We start from the raw sequence: 17,784 nt of genomic DNA on the forward strand, positions 1-17,784 counted from the left end.
AACAAAGGCAACATGTGCTCACCAACATCCCCAACAAAACTACACTCCTTACACTCATTACAAAAGGAATTAGCCTTTTTAATCTTACATTGCATTGAAAATTTACATAATAGTTTCATACATTTTACAAATAATTTCTTCATAAAAATATATTTCTTTACAAAACATTTTTTATGCTTTTTTACCCTCTGTTTTTATATCTTTTTAATGCAATAATATGGGAGGAGTACTCAGCTGTACTGCAAATATGCTTGATCGAAATTCTTTTTTAGCATAAATTTGTGTTTTTTTATTGCAGTCCATTATAGCAAAAGCTTTCAGTGGTAAATACGTTTAGACAGGTGACTTAAAATGTCTTGGACAGGGGCTGTGACAAAGTTTTTGAACCACGTTTTGTTGTTAAAAAAAAAAGAAAACAACTATGGCAGATGTGAGGAATGAGCAGTAGTGAGAAAGCAGCAGATCTGGGTCACATGGTTTTTGGTAGGCACTGTGTAAAATTCTGCCATGTCAAAGTAAAAATACCTATAGGAATGAAATAACATGTCGTGCAAGACTGCAGATCCCTATGGCTGATGCTGAGTGCAAAAATGACCAGAAACTATCACAGGTTGATTTGTTTGATTTTGGAAATCCTGGACCGTTACGTCAGCATAACCTCCTGAAGTCTGCAGCGTTCACTCCAGCACAACAACATACCTGACAGTAATATTCATAATCATTGTAAATATCTCTTCATATGATCTGCTTAGGAAAATGTTGTGGTGAGTACTTTAGAAGGCACTGGAATGAATCTCACAGCTTGGAGACCTGGAAGCACATAACCAACATTGTCTGACCCGATTTAATATGATGTCATATGTCATTTAAACATTTTAGATTTGCCATTGTTTATACATTTAATATAACTGTCTGCGTCTGTAATAGTTATTAGCTGAACCAAACCAAACCTAATTAAGTTTTAGGTTTATCAAAACATTACATTATGAATGGTGGGTTTTGTGTAAATTTGTGTTACAACAAGGTCAGACATAATTGGAAAAGTGTTTCGTGGCCTGTATAGACACAATAGATATGATCATATTGTTGCCACCATATATCAATATATTATATATTTAAGAAACATGCATTTGTCTGATGTTATGCAATCTGAGGTTTATATAAAAGTATACTATATAAATGACAAGTGCATTTCATTTCATACAAATTTTATGTCATAATAGCAATGATATGAATGGCAGGTTGCTATAATGAACAAATGATCACATCAAATTGAATAAAGATGGAGCTCAATGAACCTTCCCAAAAAAAAGAAACACCCAAAATAAACAAATACCAGTATCAGTAAAAAAATAATCTGCAGGCTTCAGGTTAAAATGCTGACATATGTCCTGTAACCCATACTGAAGATGGGTGCGTATCAACAGAGAGTCATACATATTTAATATCAAAGAACTATAGCAATTATTTAAAAAAATCCCCAGGTCACAATGAAGCATTATTTCACACATCACATTTTTGACACATTTTCTCTCTCCCTGTAACCATACACATCACACATTATAAATGCCTCAATGTCCAATCACAGATATATGATTGTTGACATTAGAAACGCAATTTAAAAGTAATGGCTGTAAATGGACTGTAAATTAAACATTTACCGTACAAAATCATTTGTGTTGGTCAATGTGAAGAGCAAATCTTTTAAATTCCTTATAAACTCTTAAGAGGATTGTTCTGTCCAGGCCTCTCCCATGTTGTAATATATATAGCACAAAAATATAGGTGTTGAATGCTCCTCATATATATGCAAGTAGATTTACAGATCCCTTCCCCTAAAAAAATACCCAGTCAACTGTGAAGAAGCACTCACAGAGTGTGAATAAGGTAGCAGAAGAATCTCTTCATGCTTTCCGTCACGAAGAACCTTTTTTTTCAGGAGCGAGTTTTCCAAAAATCCCTCATGACAATGTGTTTTTATATTCCATATGTCCTCTGCAGACACACATGGTCAAATGGTTCCTGAAGAGTGTGCTTTAAATATCAGAGGAAGGGCAACAGCGTTTGTGCTAGACATCCTCTGTAGGTCTCAGATCAATCCGTCCGTGACTTTAATTGCGATTGTATCCACCTCAGTTAAAAAACGACAAAGCAAAAACCCTTTACCAAAAAAACAAAAATCCATAGATGTTCTTTGAGTCAGGCAGATCTGATTATACCATTGTGCAGACTGTGTTTAAATTTGGGTCAAATCGGACAGCTTTGCCTTCCACCGACTTTGCGTTGGTGTTGTACATGGGGTTCTCGAAGGCAGCCTGCCCGTTGTTGTTCTCGTGAACCGAACAGCCTGTATACTGGGTTTTTGGAGTAGTCCTGTTAGACCGAGACAAAACAGGCAAACACAACACATCAGGATATTGATTACCGGTAGAAACACTCTGGGAGTTAACCTGGAAACATTCAATAATGAGTACATGAATTGCGTGCACTATGTGAAACTCTTATCACATTCAATAACCTGGATAAGCACTTATTTTCACTTTAACAAGTTTGCCAAACACCAATATCTAAATACTTTCTGATTTGTCTAGCTAAAAAGTAACCAAGGTTTGACAAATACGTATAGACAAGTTGGACTCACCGCTGCTTGTAGAGATAAAATCCAAAGCCTGCAAATATCAGGGCAAAAAAAGGCACAAGGATTGCTATGGCCACAGAGCTACTGTTTGTACCGTGTGGTGGATTAGACGAGTTATTACTTTCGGACATATTCAAACCTATAAAAGATACAGAAACACAATCATTGAAGTTCACACAGCATTGGTTTGTCTTTCCATTGAATCGAACAGCTCAATAGAGAATCAGAACATTCAAAATCCTTTAGTTTTGATAAAGATTACTGGGGTGATTCTCACGAAACCATTGAAACACCACGGCACTAATGATTTTAGCTTTAAAATGTGTAATATAGTAACATTAAAAAGCATCAGAATTAACACAATACTGTGTTCTACCTTGCACAATGTGTGATTTCAACATAAGAATTTATAATTGTACATTTTATCTCATTTTCTGCTGAAATTCTCATTACCGCAATGTGTCCGGCTGTGTTTGAACATGCGTTATGTTGTAATTTAATCAAATTAACACAAAAATATTAAGAAAAAAAATAAATGGATGTTTTGCTAGACTACTTTAGATGACAGAAAAATATTTACTGAATAGTCATGTATAGTAATAATGAAGAAAAATTAGGAAAATTATGTGTTAACCACATGGACCAGTTACTTCAAGATGGCTACCAGGTAAGATCATTTGAAATATTGTCTTGTCAGAATGCTTACACGACATTTTGATTATCATTACCGCAACATATGCTTATTAAATGTTAATTTAATTAATAGAAGCATAATACTTTGATTTTAAATGCACGTGCAGAATCTCCAAATTATGTTCTTTCAGGTTTGTCATGTCATTTTGAAAATATGTCAGTGTTGATGTTTTCTGACTGTTGCGGTAATGAGATTTTTTAGGACTAATTTTTTTAATTATGTTACAAAAAGTGTTAAATGATAAGTAAAAGTTTTTAAATTAATGTTCCCATTTGCTCCAGACTTTGTTTTTCAATGTCTGGTGGGAAAAAAAGTAAATTTAAGCAATTTTTACATTTTCATGCTTGACATGTTTAAAACCAAGTTTTCGTGACAATCACCCACTGAACAATTTAAAGGGATAGTTAGGCCAAAAATGATATTAAACCCATGATTTACTCACCCCCAAGCCGTCCGAGATGCATATGTCCATCATTTTTCAGACTAACACATTTTCAGTTATTTTAGAAAATGTCTTCGATCCTTCAGTTAATCAAATGTATAGTTACGGGGTCCATGTCCTTCAAGTCCAAAAAATGCGCACCCATCTTTCACAAAAGTAATCCAAACAGTTCCAGGATGATAAATAAAGGCCTACTGAGGGTAATATTCACATTTAAAACTTTATAAACAAAATAACTAGCTTAGCACCGCTATCTTAGTTGCGTCCGCATTTAATATGAGAGCGTACGCAATATATGGAGGTTTCTGTGGTGCTGCTCTGTGCCCTCGCCCTCCGCATTTGTCATACGTCATTAAGAAAAGTGTGTACACTATGCTGATACTCTACCCTGAGTACGGAGGAGTTCAAGATGGCGACTGTACTGGAAGGTAGTTATTTTCGTTTATAAAGTTTTAAATATGGATATTTCTACGATAACGGCGCACGGATTACCCTCAGAAGGCCTTTGTTTATCATCCTAGAGCCGTTTGGATTTATTTTGTGAAGGATAGATGCACATTTTTCGGACTTGAAGGACATTGAACCCCGTAACTTTACATTTGAGTAACTGAAAGATTTAAGACATTTTCTAAAATAACTGAAAATGTGTTTTTCTGAAAAATATGGACATATGCATCTCGGATTGCTTGGGGGTGAGTAAATCGTGGGCTCAACATCATTTTTGGCCGAACTATCCCTCTAAGATGAGATTTTGCTTATGAAACATACAGCAAATGTTTAAAATATACATGAGTAAATATAGGATACCATACCTAGCCTTTGTAGGCCAAACTGGCCGTAGTCTTTACCCTGTATAAAACCTTGAAAGACGTATGAGGACCCATCTGGTTCAGCAGATACCTGAGTGGATAATGAAACAGGATCAACTGGCTTGCAAACCACTGGGAAGATATGAGTTTTATGTGAATTTTGGCATGTAAATATAGCAACTTTGATTTAATAAATTATGTCATTGTTAAAAGTTAGTTTTTTATAGCTCAATTAAGTTTATTTTTCAGTTTTACTGAATTATCAACTTTGCCTTGGTTAAAATCAAAAACAAATGAGATAACAGTATGACATATACATATACAGTCACCTAAAGGATTATTAGGAACACCTGTTTAATTTCTCATTAATGCAATTATCTAATCAACCAATCACATGGCAGTTGCTTCAATGCATTTAGGGGTGTGATCCTGGTCTCCTGAACTCCAAACTGAATTTTAGAATGGGAAAGAAAGGTGATTTAAGCAATTTTGAGCGTTGGACAATTGTTGTTGCCAGAAATGCCGGTCTGAGTATTTCACAATTTGCTCCGTTACTGGGATTTTCACGCACAACCATTTCTAGGGTTTACAAAGAATGGTGTGAAAAGGGAAAAACATCCAGTATGCGGCAGTCCTGTCGGCAAAAATGCCTTGATGATGCTAGAGGTCAGAGGAGAATGGGCCGACTGATTCAAGCTGATAGAAGAGCAACTTTGACTGAAATAACCACTCGTTACAACCGAGGTATGCAGCAAAGCATTTGTGAAGCCACAACGCGCACAACCTTGAGGCGGATGGGCTACAGCAGCAGAAGACGCCACCGGGTACCACTCATCTCCACTACAAATAGGAAAAAGAGGCTACAATTTGCACCAGCTCAACAAAATTGGACGGTTAAAGACTGGAAAAATGTTGCCTGGTCTGATGAGTCTCGATTTCTGTTGAGACATTCAGATGCTAGAGTCAGAATTTGGCATAAACGGAACGAAAAAATGGATCCATCATGCCTTGTTACCACTGTGCAGGCTGCTGGTGGTGGTGTAATGGTGTGTGGGATGTTTTCTTGGCACACTTTAGGCCCCTTAGTGCCAATTGGGCATCGTTTAAATGCCAAGGCCTACCTGAGAATTATTTCTGACCATGTCGATCCCTTTATGACCACCATGTACCCATCCTCTGATGGCTACTTCCAGCAGGATAGTGCACCATGTCACAAAGCACAAATCATTTCAAATTGGTTTCTTGAACATGAAAATAAGGTCACTGTACTAAAATGGCCCCCACAGATCCCAACCCAATAGAGCATCTTTGGGATGTGGTGGAACGGGAGCTTCGTGTCCTGGATGTGCATCCAACAAATCTCCATCAACTGCAAGATGCTATCCTATCAATATGGACCCACATTTCTAAAAAATGCTTTCAGCACCTTGTTGAATCAATGCCATGTAGAATTAAGGCAGTTCTGGAGGCGAAAGGGGGTCAAACACAGTATGGTGTTCCTAATAATCCTTTACGTGAGTGTATAGTATAATATAGACTACTAAAAATAACTATGCTTCGTTCCATAAAGATTCTTTCTGTTTGTTGTGAAAAATGTAATTTTCACTAAATAGGAACCAAAAATATTTTTTTCTGTTGCACAGCTGTGAAGAACCTTTCAAGCACCATTATATTTAAGAATGTTGATCTCTAAAAATAATGTGGAAGGCTCAGATAACTTGAATTTAATGAATTATGATTGCATATTAAATTTTGATCACAAGCTTTGGTCTCTTGGCATCTGAGCACATTTAAAGACTTTATCGAGATCTCTTCTGAATATCTAGATAATACACATGTGAGGAGCAAATGATAAGAGACTTAAATCAACACCTCATTTGTGATTTTTCATTTTACGGGATATGATTTAAAGGGCAAACGCAAATATAGAAGACATGAATTGATTTTGTCAAATTTCTTCAGAGCACATACAAATCCATCCAGAGTCCAGGGCTCCTCTTTGATCTTGCTGAGTGTGGTGAGAGAGGATGCTTTCACATGGTACACTAGCAGCATCAGACGCGCTTCCTGGCTCTTATAGACACCTATGACAGAGAACAGAGAGCAGACAGCTGTCTATACATGACATGAAGGTGTGTTTTATCATTGCTCTCCTCTCATCTCTGCCACTCACACACTCACTTTCTTCTTTCACTTTAGTGTGGGAAAAACTGAATCGATAAAACCTAGAATTAGCAAAGATCCATATGCCGTGGCATTTCTACTGCACTGAACTGCAAATAAGATCCCAATGGATAGCAGCACCCTGACTAATGAACACATTATCAAATTTCATGTAAAACCCCTTAAACTGCCTCATTTGAAGGATGACATTACCATTCTGACACCTTACAGACAGTTCATTATTCACACAAGTGTCTGGTCTGTATATACACCGTTCCTGGTGATGATAACTAAATGTGAGGTCAGTTTTAGTATCCAAAATTAATTAGACAATATATCAGCTTTATAAATGAAGGAGGTAGGAAGGTACAGCAGGGATATCACCGGTCTAATGATCTTACTCATCATTAACAATGTTATCAGTCCAATAAAATTTTTCCCTGATGGATTTAATCAGATTTGCGATAATTATTTCCTTTCTCTAATCTGAAATAGCTGTATTTTAAATGGTTAATCAACAGTAAACCAACCTGAAAGCAGTAGTTCCATGTTGCTGCTTATTAATGTGACGTTAACTCTACCCGTGGTTGTGTTAAAGCTTGTGATACTCAAAGTCATTGGCTGCTTCCTTCCCTTGTAGTTGTATGAGCCCTTCCAGATATAGTTTGGGGCAAAAACATCATCGGGAACTGTAAACAAATAAACAAATTACATTATTATAACTCACTCTATTATATAGAGCAGTGGTTCTCAAATTCGGGGAACCAGACCTCTTGGGGGGCACAAAATGGCTCCAGTTTTATGAAATTTTATAAAATACATTAATTCATTATAAATTTATGATAAATCTCAGAAAAATAATGCTTTAACCAACAGCACTACATCATTTCATTTAAAGCAACACTAAAGACTTTTTGCTTTTTGCTCCCCCTACAGGTTAGAAGCGTAATTGTCCATTACCACTGTCGTAAATACTGCAGCATAGCTGGCTCTGATTGGATTGTAGGTCTGCCGTAAAGCAAGTTTTTGTAGTTTTCACTCGAACTACAGGACCGCGACCAGGCGGTTGGAAACTTCTTTAGTGCGGTTTTGGCCGATAGAGGGCTGCAAAGCGAATGTGAAAGTGCCGTTCACCCTGTTTCGAGCGGATGAATGACTGGAACTTTTTAGGAAACGTTATTTTAAGGTAAAAAAACCCTTTGGTGTTGCTTTAATATGTTTTGTTTAATTCAGATTCTAAGTTTGAGATTGTTTTATGTCATGAATTTCTTTGGGGAGAGTGAAAATGGATGCACCCTTCAAAGGGGGGGTTGGTGCGCACGACGAAAGGTTTCACTTGAAGGGAAAGAAAATGATTTTGCTGAAATTGTGATGTTAACATTTGTATAAGAAACTCAAAGTCATATTATTTTGTGAATAGAGTCCAAAAGGTAAAACGCTAAATGTGCAATATCATGTTGAATTATAAGAAAATAATGCACACCCAAGGTAGTAATGCGGCACGAAGCGAAGGTGTGCATTTTTTTCAAATAATTCAGAGTCAATTATTCCGCTTAAACCACGGTTACCAAAAACATTGCTCAGGTGCCTATTTTTAGGACATTTTAAAGGTTAGGTGTGTGGTTATTGAAAAATAATCAACACCCATGGAACATTTCTTAACCAATCAGAATAAAGCATTTAAAAGTGGTATAATATTATAAAAATTTAACAAAAAAAAAATCAACAAAGCTTTTCAAAATTTAGTTAATGCATAGATTAAAATATTTAGCATGTCAAGAAATAACTTTTTGGACACAGAGATTTTTACATAACAATCTAAGTTTTTAAAGATGGTCAATTTGCAAGCTTTCAGACCTCAGTACCTCGAAAGGATTTTTGTGTCTTACAGAGCTCAAGATCCATTAGCTCTTGGAAGCATTCTGGATTTCTTAAAAGTAGCTTAAATGAATCATATTTGCTGTAGGTGTACCTAACTGGAGTAACGTCAACATTAAAGGGACACTCCACTTTTTTTGAAAATATGCTCATTTTCCAGCTCTCCTAGAGTTAAATATTTGATTTTTGCCTTTTTGGAATCCATTCAACTGATCTCTGAGTCTGGCTATACCACTTTTAGCATAGCTTAGCACAATCCATTGAATCTGATGAGACCATTAGCATCGCACTAAAAATAACCAAAGAGTTTTGATATTTTTCTTATTTAAAACTTGACTCTTCTGTAGTTATCGTGTACTAAGGCCGATGGAAAATTAAAAGTTGCGATTTTCGAAGCAAACATGGCTATGAACTATACTCTCATTCTGGCGTAATAATCAAAGACTTTGCTGCCGTAACATGGCTGCAGGAGGCGCAATGATATTAGGCAGCAGCCGAAAATAGTCCCCTTAGTAACTTCAATAGCAGGTGACTATTTTCAAGTTTTAAATAGGAAAAATATTAAAACTTTTTCATTATTTTTGAGCGTGATGCTAAATGGTCCAATCAGATTTAATGGATTATGCTAAGCTATGCTAAAAGTGGTAGCGCCAGACCCCAAGATTGGCGGAATGGATTCCAAAACGGTAAAAGCAAATGTTTAACTCTAGAGGAGCAGGAAAATTAGTATATTTTCAAAAAAAGTGGAGTGTCCCTTTAAGTGCTTAAAGCATAGTAAATCTCCAGCATTTCTCTTACTTAAGCCTGCTCTAATTATAGAAATGTAAGATGTGCGCTCTGTCCTGAGAAAGTCTGGTTAAGTTCTTCAGGATTATCTTGAGCTTCCAGTGAAGTGGCTTGTGGCTGCCAGTCTGCTTTACCATCATACTAACTGAAAGTTGTTTACTTTTCATTAGTCTACTCCTCATGGGGCTGTGGTCTAGAATGCATCACGGGAAGCAAGTGTTTGAGCTACCACTGTGCCCTGTGGTCAAAAAGGGGGACGCTGGAGCTGAAATTATTTATTTGGTACGTAATACACCCATAAGAAGTCTTTAAAATGAAATCCAAAACATCAAATACTTTTTTTACAGCGCACTTACCATTCAGCTTTGGACTTGGTGTCCCTGGGACTGGTTTGATAGGCTTTTCGGACAATTTAGAGCCCGCTGTAGAAGAAAAACACAAAACTCTATGAAAATCAGACTGAGGGATTTCATGCATTTTTCATGTGTACAGTAGCATCCCCAGGACTGATTTTGGATGTTTTATAGAGGCAGTGACTCCTCGCATGATATAGGACAAGAATTAGACATTAGATAATGAGACATTCGTTTGAATTTTACAGACAGGGTCACCTTTAGCATAAATGTACATAGCACACACGAATGTTAGCTACAGTTATATATTCATTTTGTACTGTCTTCCATCTACACTTAAGCGTAAAGACATCACAGTATCAAATGCATTATGGGATCAAAGATGCATGTGATATTACCTTAGATTTGGCCAAAACAAAGCATCTAAAAAGGCAGAATTATTAAGTTGCCTGCCTTTTGTGATGCCTTAAAATGCTGCCTCGTGAGCTCGTAAGGTTTTGTAACAGTATCTTTTCTGCAAACACTGGCGGTGGGGGATTTAGGGGGGCTGCGATATGGTCAACATATCAAGCAAAACAACATAAAAAATAAAAGCTGCCTCCTGGTTAGGACAGAAGTGCAGAAGAACGGGGAAAAAACGGTCTCCATCACAGTTTGTGAAAGCTTGCAGTCAATCGCTTGGGAGTTTTTTATAGACAATCACATCTGTTTATGAGCAGTAATTACTGGAAAGCCTGAAGTGTGCAGCTGTGTGCATGCACGGCAGCGTATGCTGGCTGCCGCGGTTGTGCTCGGAGCTGTAGGACGAATACTGGGAAGATAAAAATCACAGCACTGCAGCACGCTGGCCACACGCTAGCACTCCGACACCCCACCTGAGCAAACGCTCACTTTGGCTGAGTGTGTAAAGACAAAGTTATTGAAAAGGAAACTGTTGTTTGACCTTCTATTGTTTGATAAGTATGAATTTGTGACGGCAAAGAATAAACAGAAATGTATTTTGGTTTGTGTTAGAGTAGTACATAGAGAATAGGTAGTAGTGACCAAATGATAACCAACTTTTGAACAATTGACTTCTCTCTTTATTTTATTTAAGATGCATTAAAACAATTTGTATGCATGTTGCATTGATGAATTATAAACTGAAGCTCAGCTTTGAGAAGAATTTAAAAAGGCTTGGCAAAAAAACAACACATCTGCAAAGTTTATAAATACATAACCCAGGACAATGACTATAAAATATGAATAGTTTTTCTATGCATTTGTTGTACACTAATACACTGTGGTTTTCCTTTTTGTCAAATTATTTTGTCCAACAATTAGGCTACTTTAAAGTTTACATACACTTTATATTGTGATGATTTCATCTAACCTGAGAGGGCACAAAAAGAAATACTGTAAAAACTTTCCTCACTTTTGGCCACTACTATACATAGGTAACATCATGGTACTGTTTTATTACCATGAGATCCAGCTGAGAGATGAAGGTGAACTACAGTGGTGTGAAAAAGTGTTGGCCCCCTTCCTGATTTTTTTTATTTTTTGCATGTTTGCCACACTTTAATGTTTCAGATCATGAAACAATTTTAAATAATAATCAACAAGTAAACACAACATGCAGTTTTTAACTAAAGGTTTTTAATATGAAAAGAAAACAAAATCAAAACCCCCATGACCCTGTGTGATAACTGGTTGGGCCACCCTTAGCAGCAATAACTGCAATCAAGTGTTTGCGATAACTTGCAATGAGTCAGTTACAGCGCTGTGAAGGAATTTAAGCCCACTCATCTTTGCAGATTTGTTGTAATTCAGCCACATTGAAGGATTTTCGAGCAAGAACTGTCTTTTTAAGGTCATGCCACAGCATCTCAATAGGATTGAGGTCGGGACGTTGACTAGGCCACTCCAAAGTCTTCATTTAGTTTTTTTCAGCCATTCAGAGGTGGACTTGCTGGTGTGTTTTGGATTATTGTCCTGTTCCAAAATCCAAGTTTGCTTCAGCTTAAAGGGACTGTAAGTAGGATTTTAAGTGTTTTATTAATCAAAATCAATGTCTTTATTCATGAATATGTCCTCGTTTGTGTCAAATGACCTCTGCCAGTGATCTGACTTTTCTTTATAAGCCTCTTTACTTACATTGAACGGGTAAGTCCAAAAAGGCATCCATATCGTTCCACCGTATTGATAAACTATAATTGCAGAGAGGGACAAAAAGCACTAGCCTACCGCAACGTGTTTTCATTCAGAACACGTGAACCAGCTGAAACGGACAAGGAGATCAGTGATTACATAACGGCTACCGTAGTTACAGCACGCATTTGGAAAGGCGAGGCGCTAGAGAGCACTGTTCGTTTGAATGCAAAATACAATTTCACCACTAGATGGGGGTAAATCCTACTTATTGCCCCTTAAAGGTCATGAACAGATGGCCGGACATTGTTCTTCAGGATTTTTTGGTAGACAGCAAGTCTTCCAGGTCTTGAAGCTACAACCACCATATTTTACTGTTGGTATGATGTTCTTTTCTGAAATGCTGTGTTACTTTTACGCCAGACGTAATGGGACACACACCTTCCAAAAAATTCAACTTTTGGGGGAGGCAAGCACTTTTTCACACAGGGCCATGTGTGTTTGGATATTGTGTTCCCTTGTGTTATCTTTGATTAATATTCCAATCCGTTTGACGATCCGAAACATTAAAGTGCGACAAACATGCAAAAAAATCAAGAAGCGGGCCAACACCTTTTCCACACCACTGTATATAGAAAAAACGTCATACAAGTGTCACATGACATAAAGGTGAGAGACAACGCCAAAATTTTCCATTAAAAAGCAAGTGGGTGTAACTTGATTTTAAAGGACTATATTTACAGTAGACATGAATGGATTTGTTCTGCCTCACCATTTCAGACCCCTTAAAAAAAAACTAAACTAATCACACATTTTAATGATATCTTTTGCGTTTAAAATACCCTGGCTCAAAAACCTAAGAAAGCATGTTTTACTGTACGCCTCTGATGGGATTATTCAGTAAGCAGCAGTAAATAGAAATGTTGCTTCTGTTGGCACACAATGTTAAGACTTTGATACCTCGACACACAGGCATCTTCCCAGTCCAGGTTCCATCGGACCGGCAGACCCGATGCTCAGAGCCCCCTGACAAAAAGAAGCCAGCTTGGCAGGTGTAGATGAGTGTATAACCATAGGAGGGTAGATCCATCCCCACAACATCAACATGAGGAGGGCTCTCCGGCTGCTTACAGTTGTGGGCTACAAAGGGAAAGAAAATATTAAAATCAGAATAATGGGAAAGAAGAAACAAGAGATGACAGTACGGTCAAGTCATTTATTTTTCTTTCAAGTATTTTATACAAATAACTCAAAACCTTTCCATGGTTACTTTATTTGAAATATTGTGCTTAAACTTACATGATTTCAGTCTAATAGTTTCTTCATTATATTAAGACACATATGTATTGCATAACAGAATTAATCCGACCCAGTCTCAGTTAGTTCAGCGAACAGTCTCTGTCCCCATAAAAATCAGGCTTCAAACTTCAACGGGCAAAATCAAAATGAAGTTTGAACTTTAAGACGGCGTGGTCTGTCTCTTTGCGCTACTTCTCAGTAGCTGACATGGACGTGTTCTTGTGCCTACAGAAGCCGGCTGAGAGTTGAAGGAACATCTAGCATAGGGGACATTGATGCATGCCGGCAGACGGCACTTAAAGGGAACGCACCTATACCTGTCACGCCAGCAGATCAAACGCCAGCCGATGCTCACTCAGTCATTCCAACAGCTCTGACTTTGATCAAAAGTAGTCGAATTGAAGCTTTGGCTCAGTGCACTGGACTCATTCTTTTATCCATGACTTTGATAAGGCTTTCTATCCATCAATAGCATTGCCCAGAATAAAGGAAAGTAATCATGCCTTTTAGAGAAATTGGATTGGAGCTACAGTAATACCTAAGACGCCGGTGTAATATAAATGTTATTACTATAGTAATTATGCTAATGAGTATTCCAAAGCCTTCTTTCACTCTTCACGTATGGTTAAACTTGACATAACATTAATAAACTGTGTCCAGTGCAGTCCATTTGATATTCCCAGGACAAGGCAAGCTGTAGATGATTTGCTCGGAAACAAATCTAGCGGAGGACGGTCATTATCTAATTCCATGTAAAATGAAAAAGGGGAATGAGAAAGATGATTTAGCGCTCATCTCGACTCTGCGAGTAGCCAACTGCTCCGTGTAAACAAAATTACAGTGTGTAATTATGGACGTATCTCGATTATTTTTGGGAACAAAATGGTGTGATGAGGTGCAAACACGCAAATGCCGTTTTATCACAGACTTACAATTAAGTGAACGTAGCCCTGTTTCTTTCGAGCCATCGCATTGTTTAATGCAAAACAATGACAGAACTTCGGGGTAGTAATGTAATTAGTTTTTGAAATGCTTGAACTGAATGGCAATCTGTCTTGTGAAATTGGAAACCAGCTGTTTTTTGTTTCTCCAGGCTGCTTTGACGATCTTGACTTTGGAGCTTCTGTCGATAAGCTGTCATGATGTTAAAACGAGCCCTACTATTGTGTAGTCAGACCATCTTCACCTATTTATGATCTAAACTCACTACAGATTGTAAGTCAGGGGTATGTGAGAGATTTACAGAGAACATATACTGAAGATACTGAAACACCTTTAAAGCGACACTCCACTGTTTTGGAAAATATGCTCATTTTTCAGCTCCCCTAGAGTTAAACGTTTAATTCTTACTGTTTTGGAATCCATTCAGCCGATCTCCGGGTCTGGCGCTAGCACTTTTAGCATAGCTTAGCATAATCCATTGAATCTGATTAGGCGATTAGCATCGCACTTAAAAATAACCAAAGAGATTCGATATTTTTCCTATTTAAAACTTGACTCTCATGTAGTTACATTGTGTACTTAGATGGACAGAAAATTAAAAGTTGTGGTTTTCTAGGTAGATATGGCCAGGAACTATACTCTCGTTCTGGCATAATAATCAAGGACTTTGCTGTCGTAACATGGCTGCAGGAGGCGCAATGATATAACATAGTGCCCGAAAATTGTCCCCTGCTATTGAAAGATACTATGGGGACTATTTTCCGTTGCTGCGTAATATCATTGCACCTCCTGCAGTCATGTTACGGCAGCAAAGTCCTTGATTATTATGCCAGAATGAGAGTATAGTTCCTAGCCATATCTGCCTAGAAAATCACAACTTTTAATTTCCTTCAGTTTTAGTACAAGATGTAACTACAGAAGAGTCAAGTTTTAAATAAGAAAAAAATATTTTTGGCGCAATGCTAATGGTCTAATCAGATTCAATGGATAATGCTGAGCTGTGCTAGAGGTGCTGGCGCCGGACCTGCAGATCAGCTGAATGGATTCCAAATCTGTAAAAATCAACTGTTTAACTCTAGGGGAGCTGGAAAATGAGCATATTTTCAAAAAAAGTGGAGTGTCCCTTTAAAGTGACAAATATAAAAGATCTGATCAGATCAGATGCACCATGAGATTAAAGAGCAGCCAAAAATAAAAGACCATTTAAAGTGTTAAGTCAACATAAGGAGTGAAGCCGATGTCTAGCTTCTTCAAAAAGAGAAAACTTCACCTGCATTCCACTAGATGTCTATGAGTGCGGCACCTGCCCTTTTTAGTAAAGAAGATACTTACGGATACACTCTGGCTGTGCTCCGCTCCAGGTCAGGTCAGCCTGACAGAGACGGGTAGTGGATCCTTGCAACAGGTGACCGGGCTGACACTGGAAAGCCACCATGCTTCCAACCTATACCACAAGAAACACATCACACCCACATAGGAATCAAACCCATAACCTTGGCATTAAATGCACCTCGCTCTACAATTTAAGATAAAGGAACTGTGTGATTGATTTCACATCTTTAAGGTTCATTTTGCACCACTGTACCCCAACTAGCTCCCAGACTCACACTTCTACTTCTGCTAAAGTGTAATTGTGATAATGTTAAGGGATATTGTACAATGTGGTCTAATGTAATCATCAGTGTGTGCACTTAGTGTAGAAAGTCACTGTGACCTTTCCGGACCACTAGTGATGTAAAGTGGTACTTAAGTCTGTAATATATGGTAGCACTTCTCATGCAAAATTGCTGGAAGACTGCATGTTATAATCACCAAGGTCACGCGACCAGCGAGCACAACCATAGATATTGGATATAACAAGATTGAGCACTGCTATGGGGGACAATGTAATGCTCAATAGAGGGTATGCATGTGACGTCACCTTCGGCGAAAATGACTGGGGTTACGCCCACTGAGTGGCAAAAGACAGAGCGGCAGCATTTGTGTACAGTGTGAAATCAGCGAAAACACGGGAAAACGCGTCTAAATGGGATTAAGCTGTTGTGCGATAGACTGTACTAACAGATTTAACAAGAATTCGGAGCAATCGTTTTACAGACTGACAAAAAACACCGAAAGGAGAAGTAAATAGATCGTTCATGTCAACGTCCACAGACCACAGGTTTTACAGAGGTTTTACTTTCTACTTAAAAGTATTTGTATGTATTGATTTTAATGCACCACATGCTGATTTTAATGCACTGCATCTTTCTTTTAATGCACCACCTTAGCTTAGACATATTTACATATACAATTAATCATTCTATCATGAATCAAAAAGAAGAGAAAGAAAAAGAAACAAACACTGATACAGAAGTCTGGATTGGTGTGGTATATGTTGGGTATGTGTGCTATTGATGTTGTTGATGTAGTTGTTAGTATTATTATTATTATTATTATTATTACTAATACTGTCGCTGTTTTTTTACAAAAAAGTATTGTTACAATTATTACTATTAATAATAATCATTACTATTAATAATAATCATTGTTTATTATTTATCATTATTAAGTTATTATAATGGGATTAGGAAAAAAACAATCCTAAAACCATAACAATCCATAGAATTATCATTGGTATTACCATTATTATTGTAAATACTATTATTGCATAATATACATGATATTCTAATTATTATTATTACTATTCTTATAATTATTACTACCCAAATATGTATTACTATCCGTTTAATTTATTATTATTATTATTATTTTGCTTATTATCATTGCTTCATAAGAATATTATCATCTGTATTATTATCAGTTTAATTTACTATTAATTTTTTTATAATATCATTGAGCAGAACAAATCATTGTCACAATTGTTGTTTTTGTTTTTGTTGTCTGTTTTGTTTTTGTTGTTTACTACGTAACTATCTGTTGTATCTTTTGCACTTATAATAAAAAAAGTATTTGTATTTTATCCGTGTTTTTCTTTGGAAAACATACATTCCAAATCATATTATCATAATTTTTACTCTATTACATTTCATAAATACAAGTTTCTGTTTTACATTTAATATTTAAGTACATGAACGTACTTTTACTCAAGTAAAACTACACAATTTTAATGTAATTAGGTATTAAATACATTTTAATATGCAATATTAAAAAGTACACAGTATGATTCTATGCTTTAGAATGTAGTGAAGTAAACTTTTTCCCAATACAAACACCCTAATAAAGCACAGATGCTATCAAGTCCAACTAAATTCAATTTAAGATGATAAAAGTCAGTTTTACTGGCATTTTTGCAGCAGCCCCTATGAAAACCAGCCATTTTGTTGAACGTTTGCCACTCAACAGGGCGTGCTCCTGCGTGGTCACGTGGAAAAGTGACATCAATGCATACCCTCTATTATGAACACTCTGGAGATGGTTGTCCCGCCTTCCAATTACAAGAACCAATCATTAATCGATAAAGACTGTTGAGTCACTGGGGGCGGGAATCTGACTCCCATGAGGCGGTTGCCAACCTGTGTGCATGCTCAATAGCTGAAATGACCTTGATAAAAGCTTAAGGATCAAAAGTTATGGTACAGTTGTTGTTTATTTGTGATTTTAGAACATGATTTTAGAAATATCTGCCTTTACCTATTCTATTCTAGTAG

At 36.9% G+C, this 17,784-nt stretch overlaps 1 protein-coding gene across 1 annotated transcript in view; it reads right to left on the bottom strand.

Annotated features, from left to right (window-relative positions):
- Positions 1-57: 57 nt before the first annotated feature.
- Positions 58-17,784, bottom strand: part of csmd3b (CUB and Sushi multiple domains 3b) — a 507,791-nt gene continuing 490,064 nt past the window's right edge. The window contains exons 63-71 of the mRNA XM_073858336.1: positions 15,467-15,578; positions 12,854-13,033; positions 9,767-9,832; positions 7,277-7,435; positions 6,555-6,667; positions 4,587-4,674; positions 2,642-2,777; positions 2,220-2,373; positions 58-2,131 (exon numbers count right to left, since the gene is read on the bottom strand). Coding sequence (XP_073714437.1) covers positions 2,090-2,131; positions 2,220-2,373; positions 2,642-2,777; positions 4,587-4,674; positions 6,555-6,667; positions 7,277-7,435; positions 9,767-9,832; positions 12,854-13,033; positions 15,467-15,578 — 1,050 coding nt within the window. The 3' untranslated portion in view covers positions 58-2,089. The remainder of the gene's footprint in view (positions 2,132-2,219; positions 2,374-2,641; positions 2,778-4,586; positions 4,675-6,554; positions 6,668-7,276; positions 7,436-9,766; positions 9,833-12,853; positions 13,034-15,466; positions 15,579-17,784) is intronic.

Source organism: Misgurnus anguillicaudatus, chromosome 20 (assembly GCF_027580225.2).
Source record: "Misgurnus anguillicaudatus chromosome 20, ASM2758022v2, whole genome shotgun sequence".
NCBI lineage: Eukaryota > Metazoa > Chordata > Actinopteri > Cypriniformes > Cobitidae > Misgurnus > Misgurnus anguillicaudatus.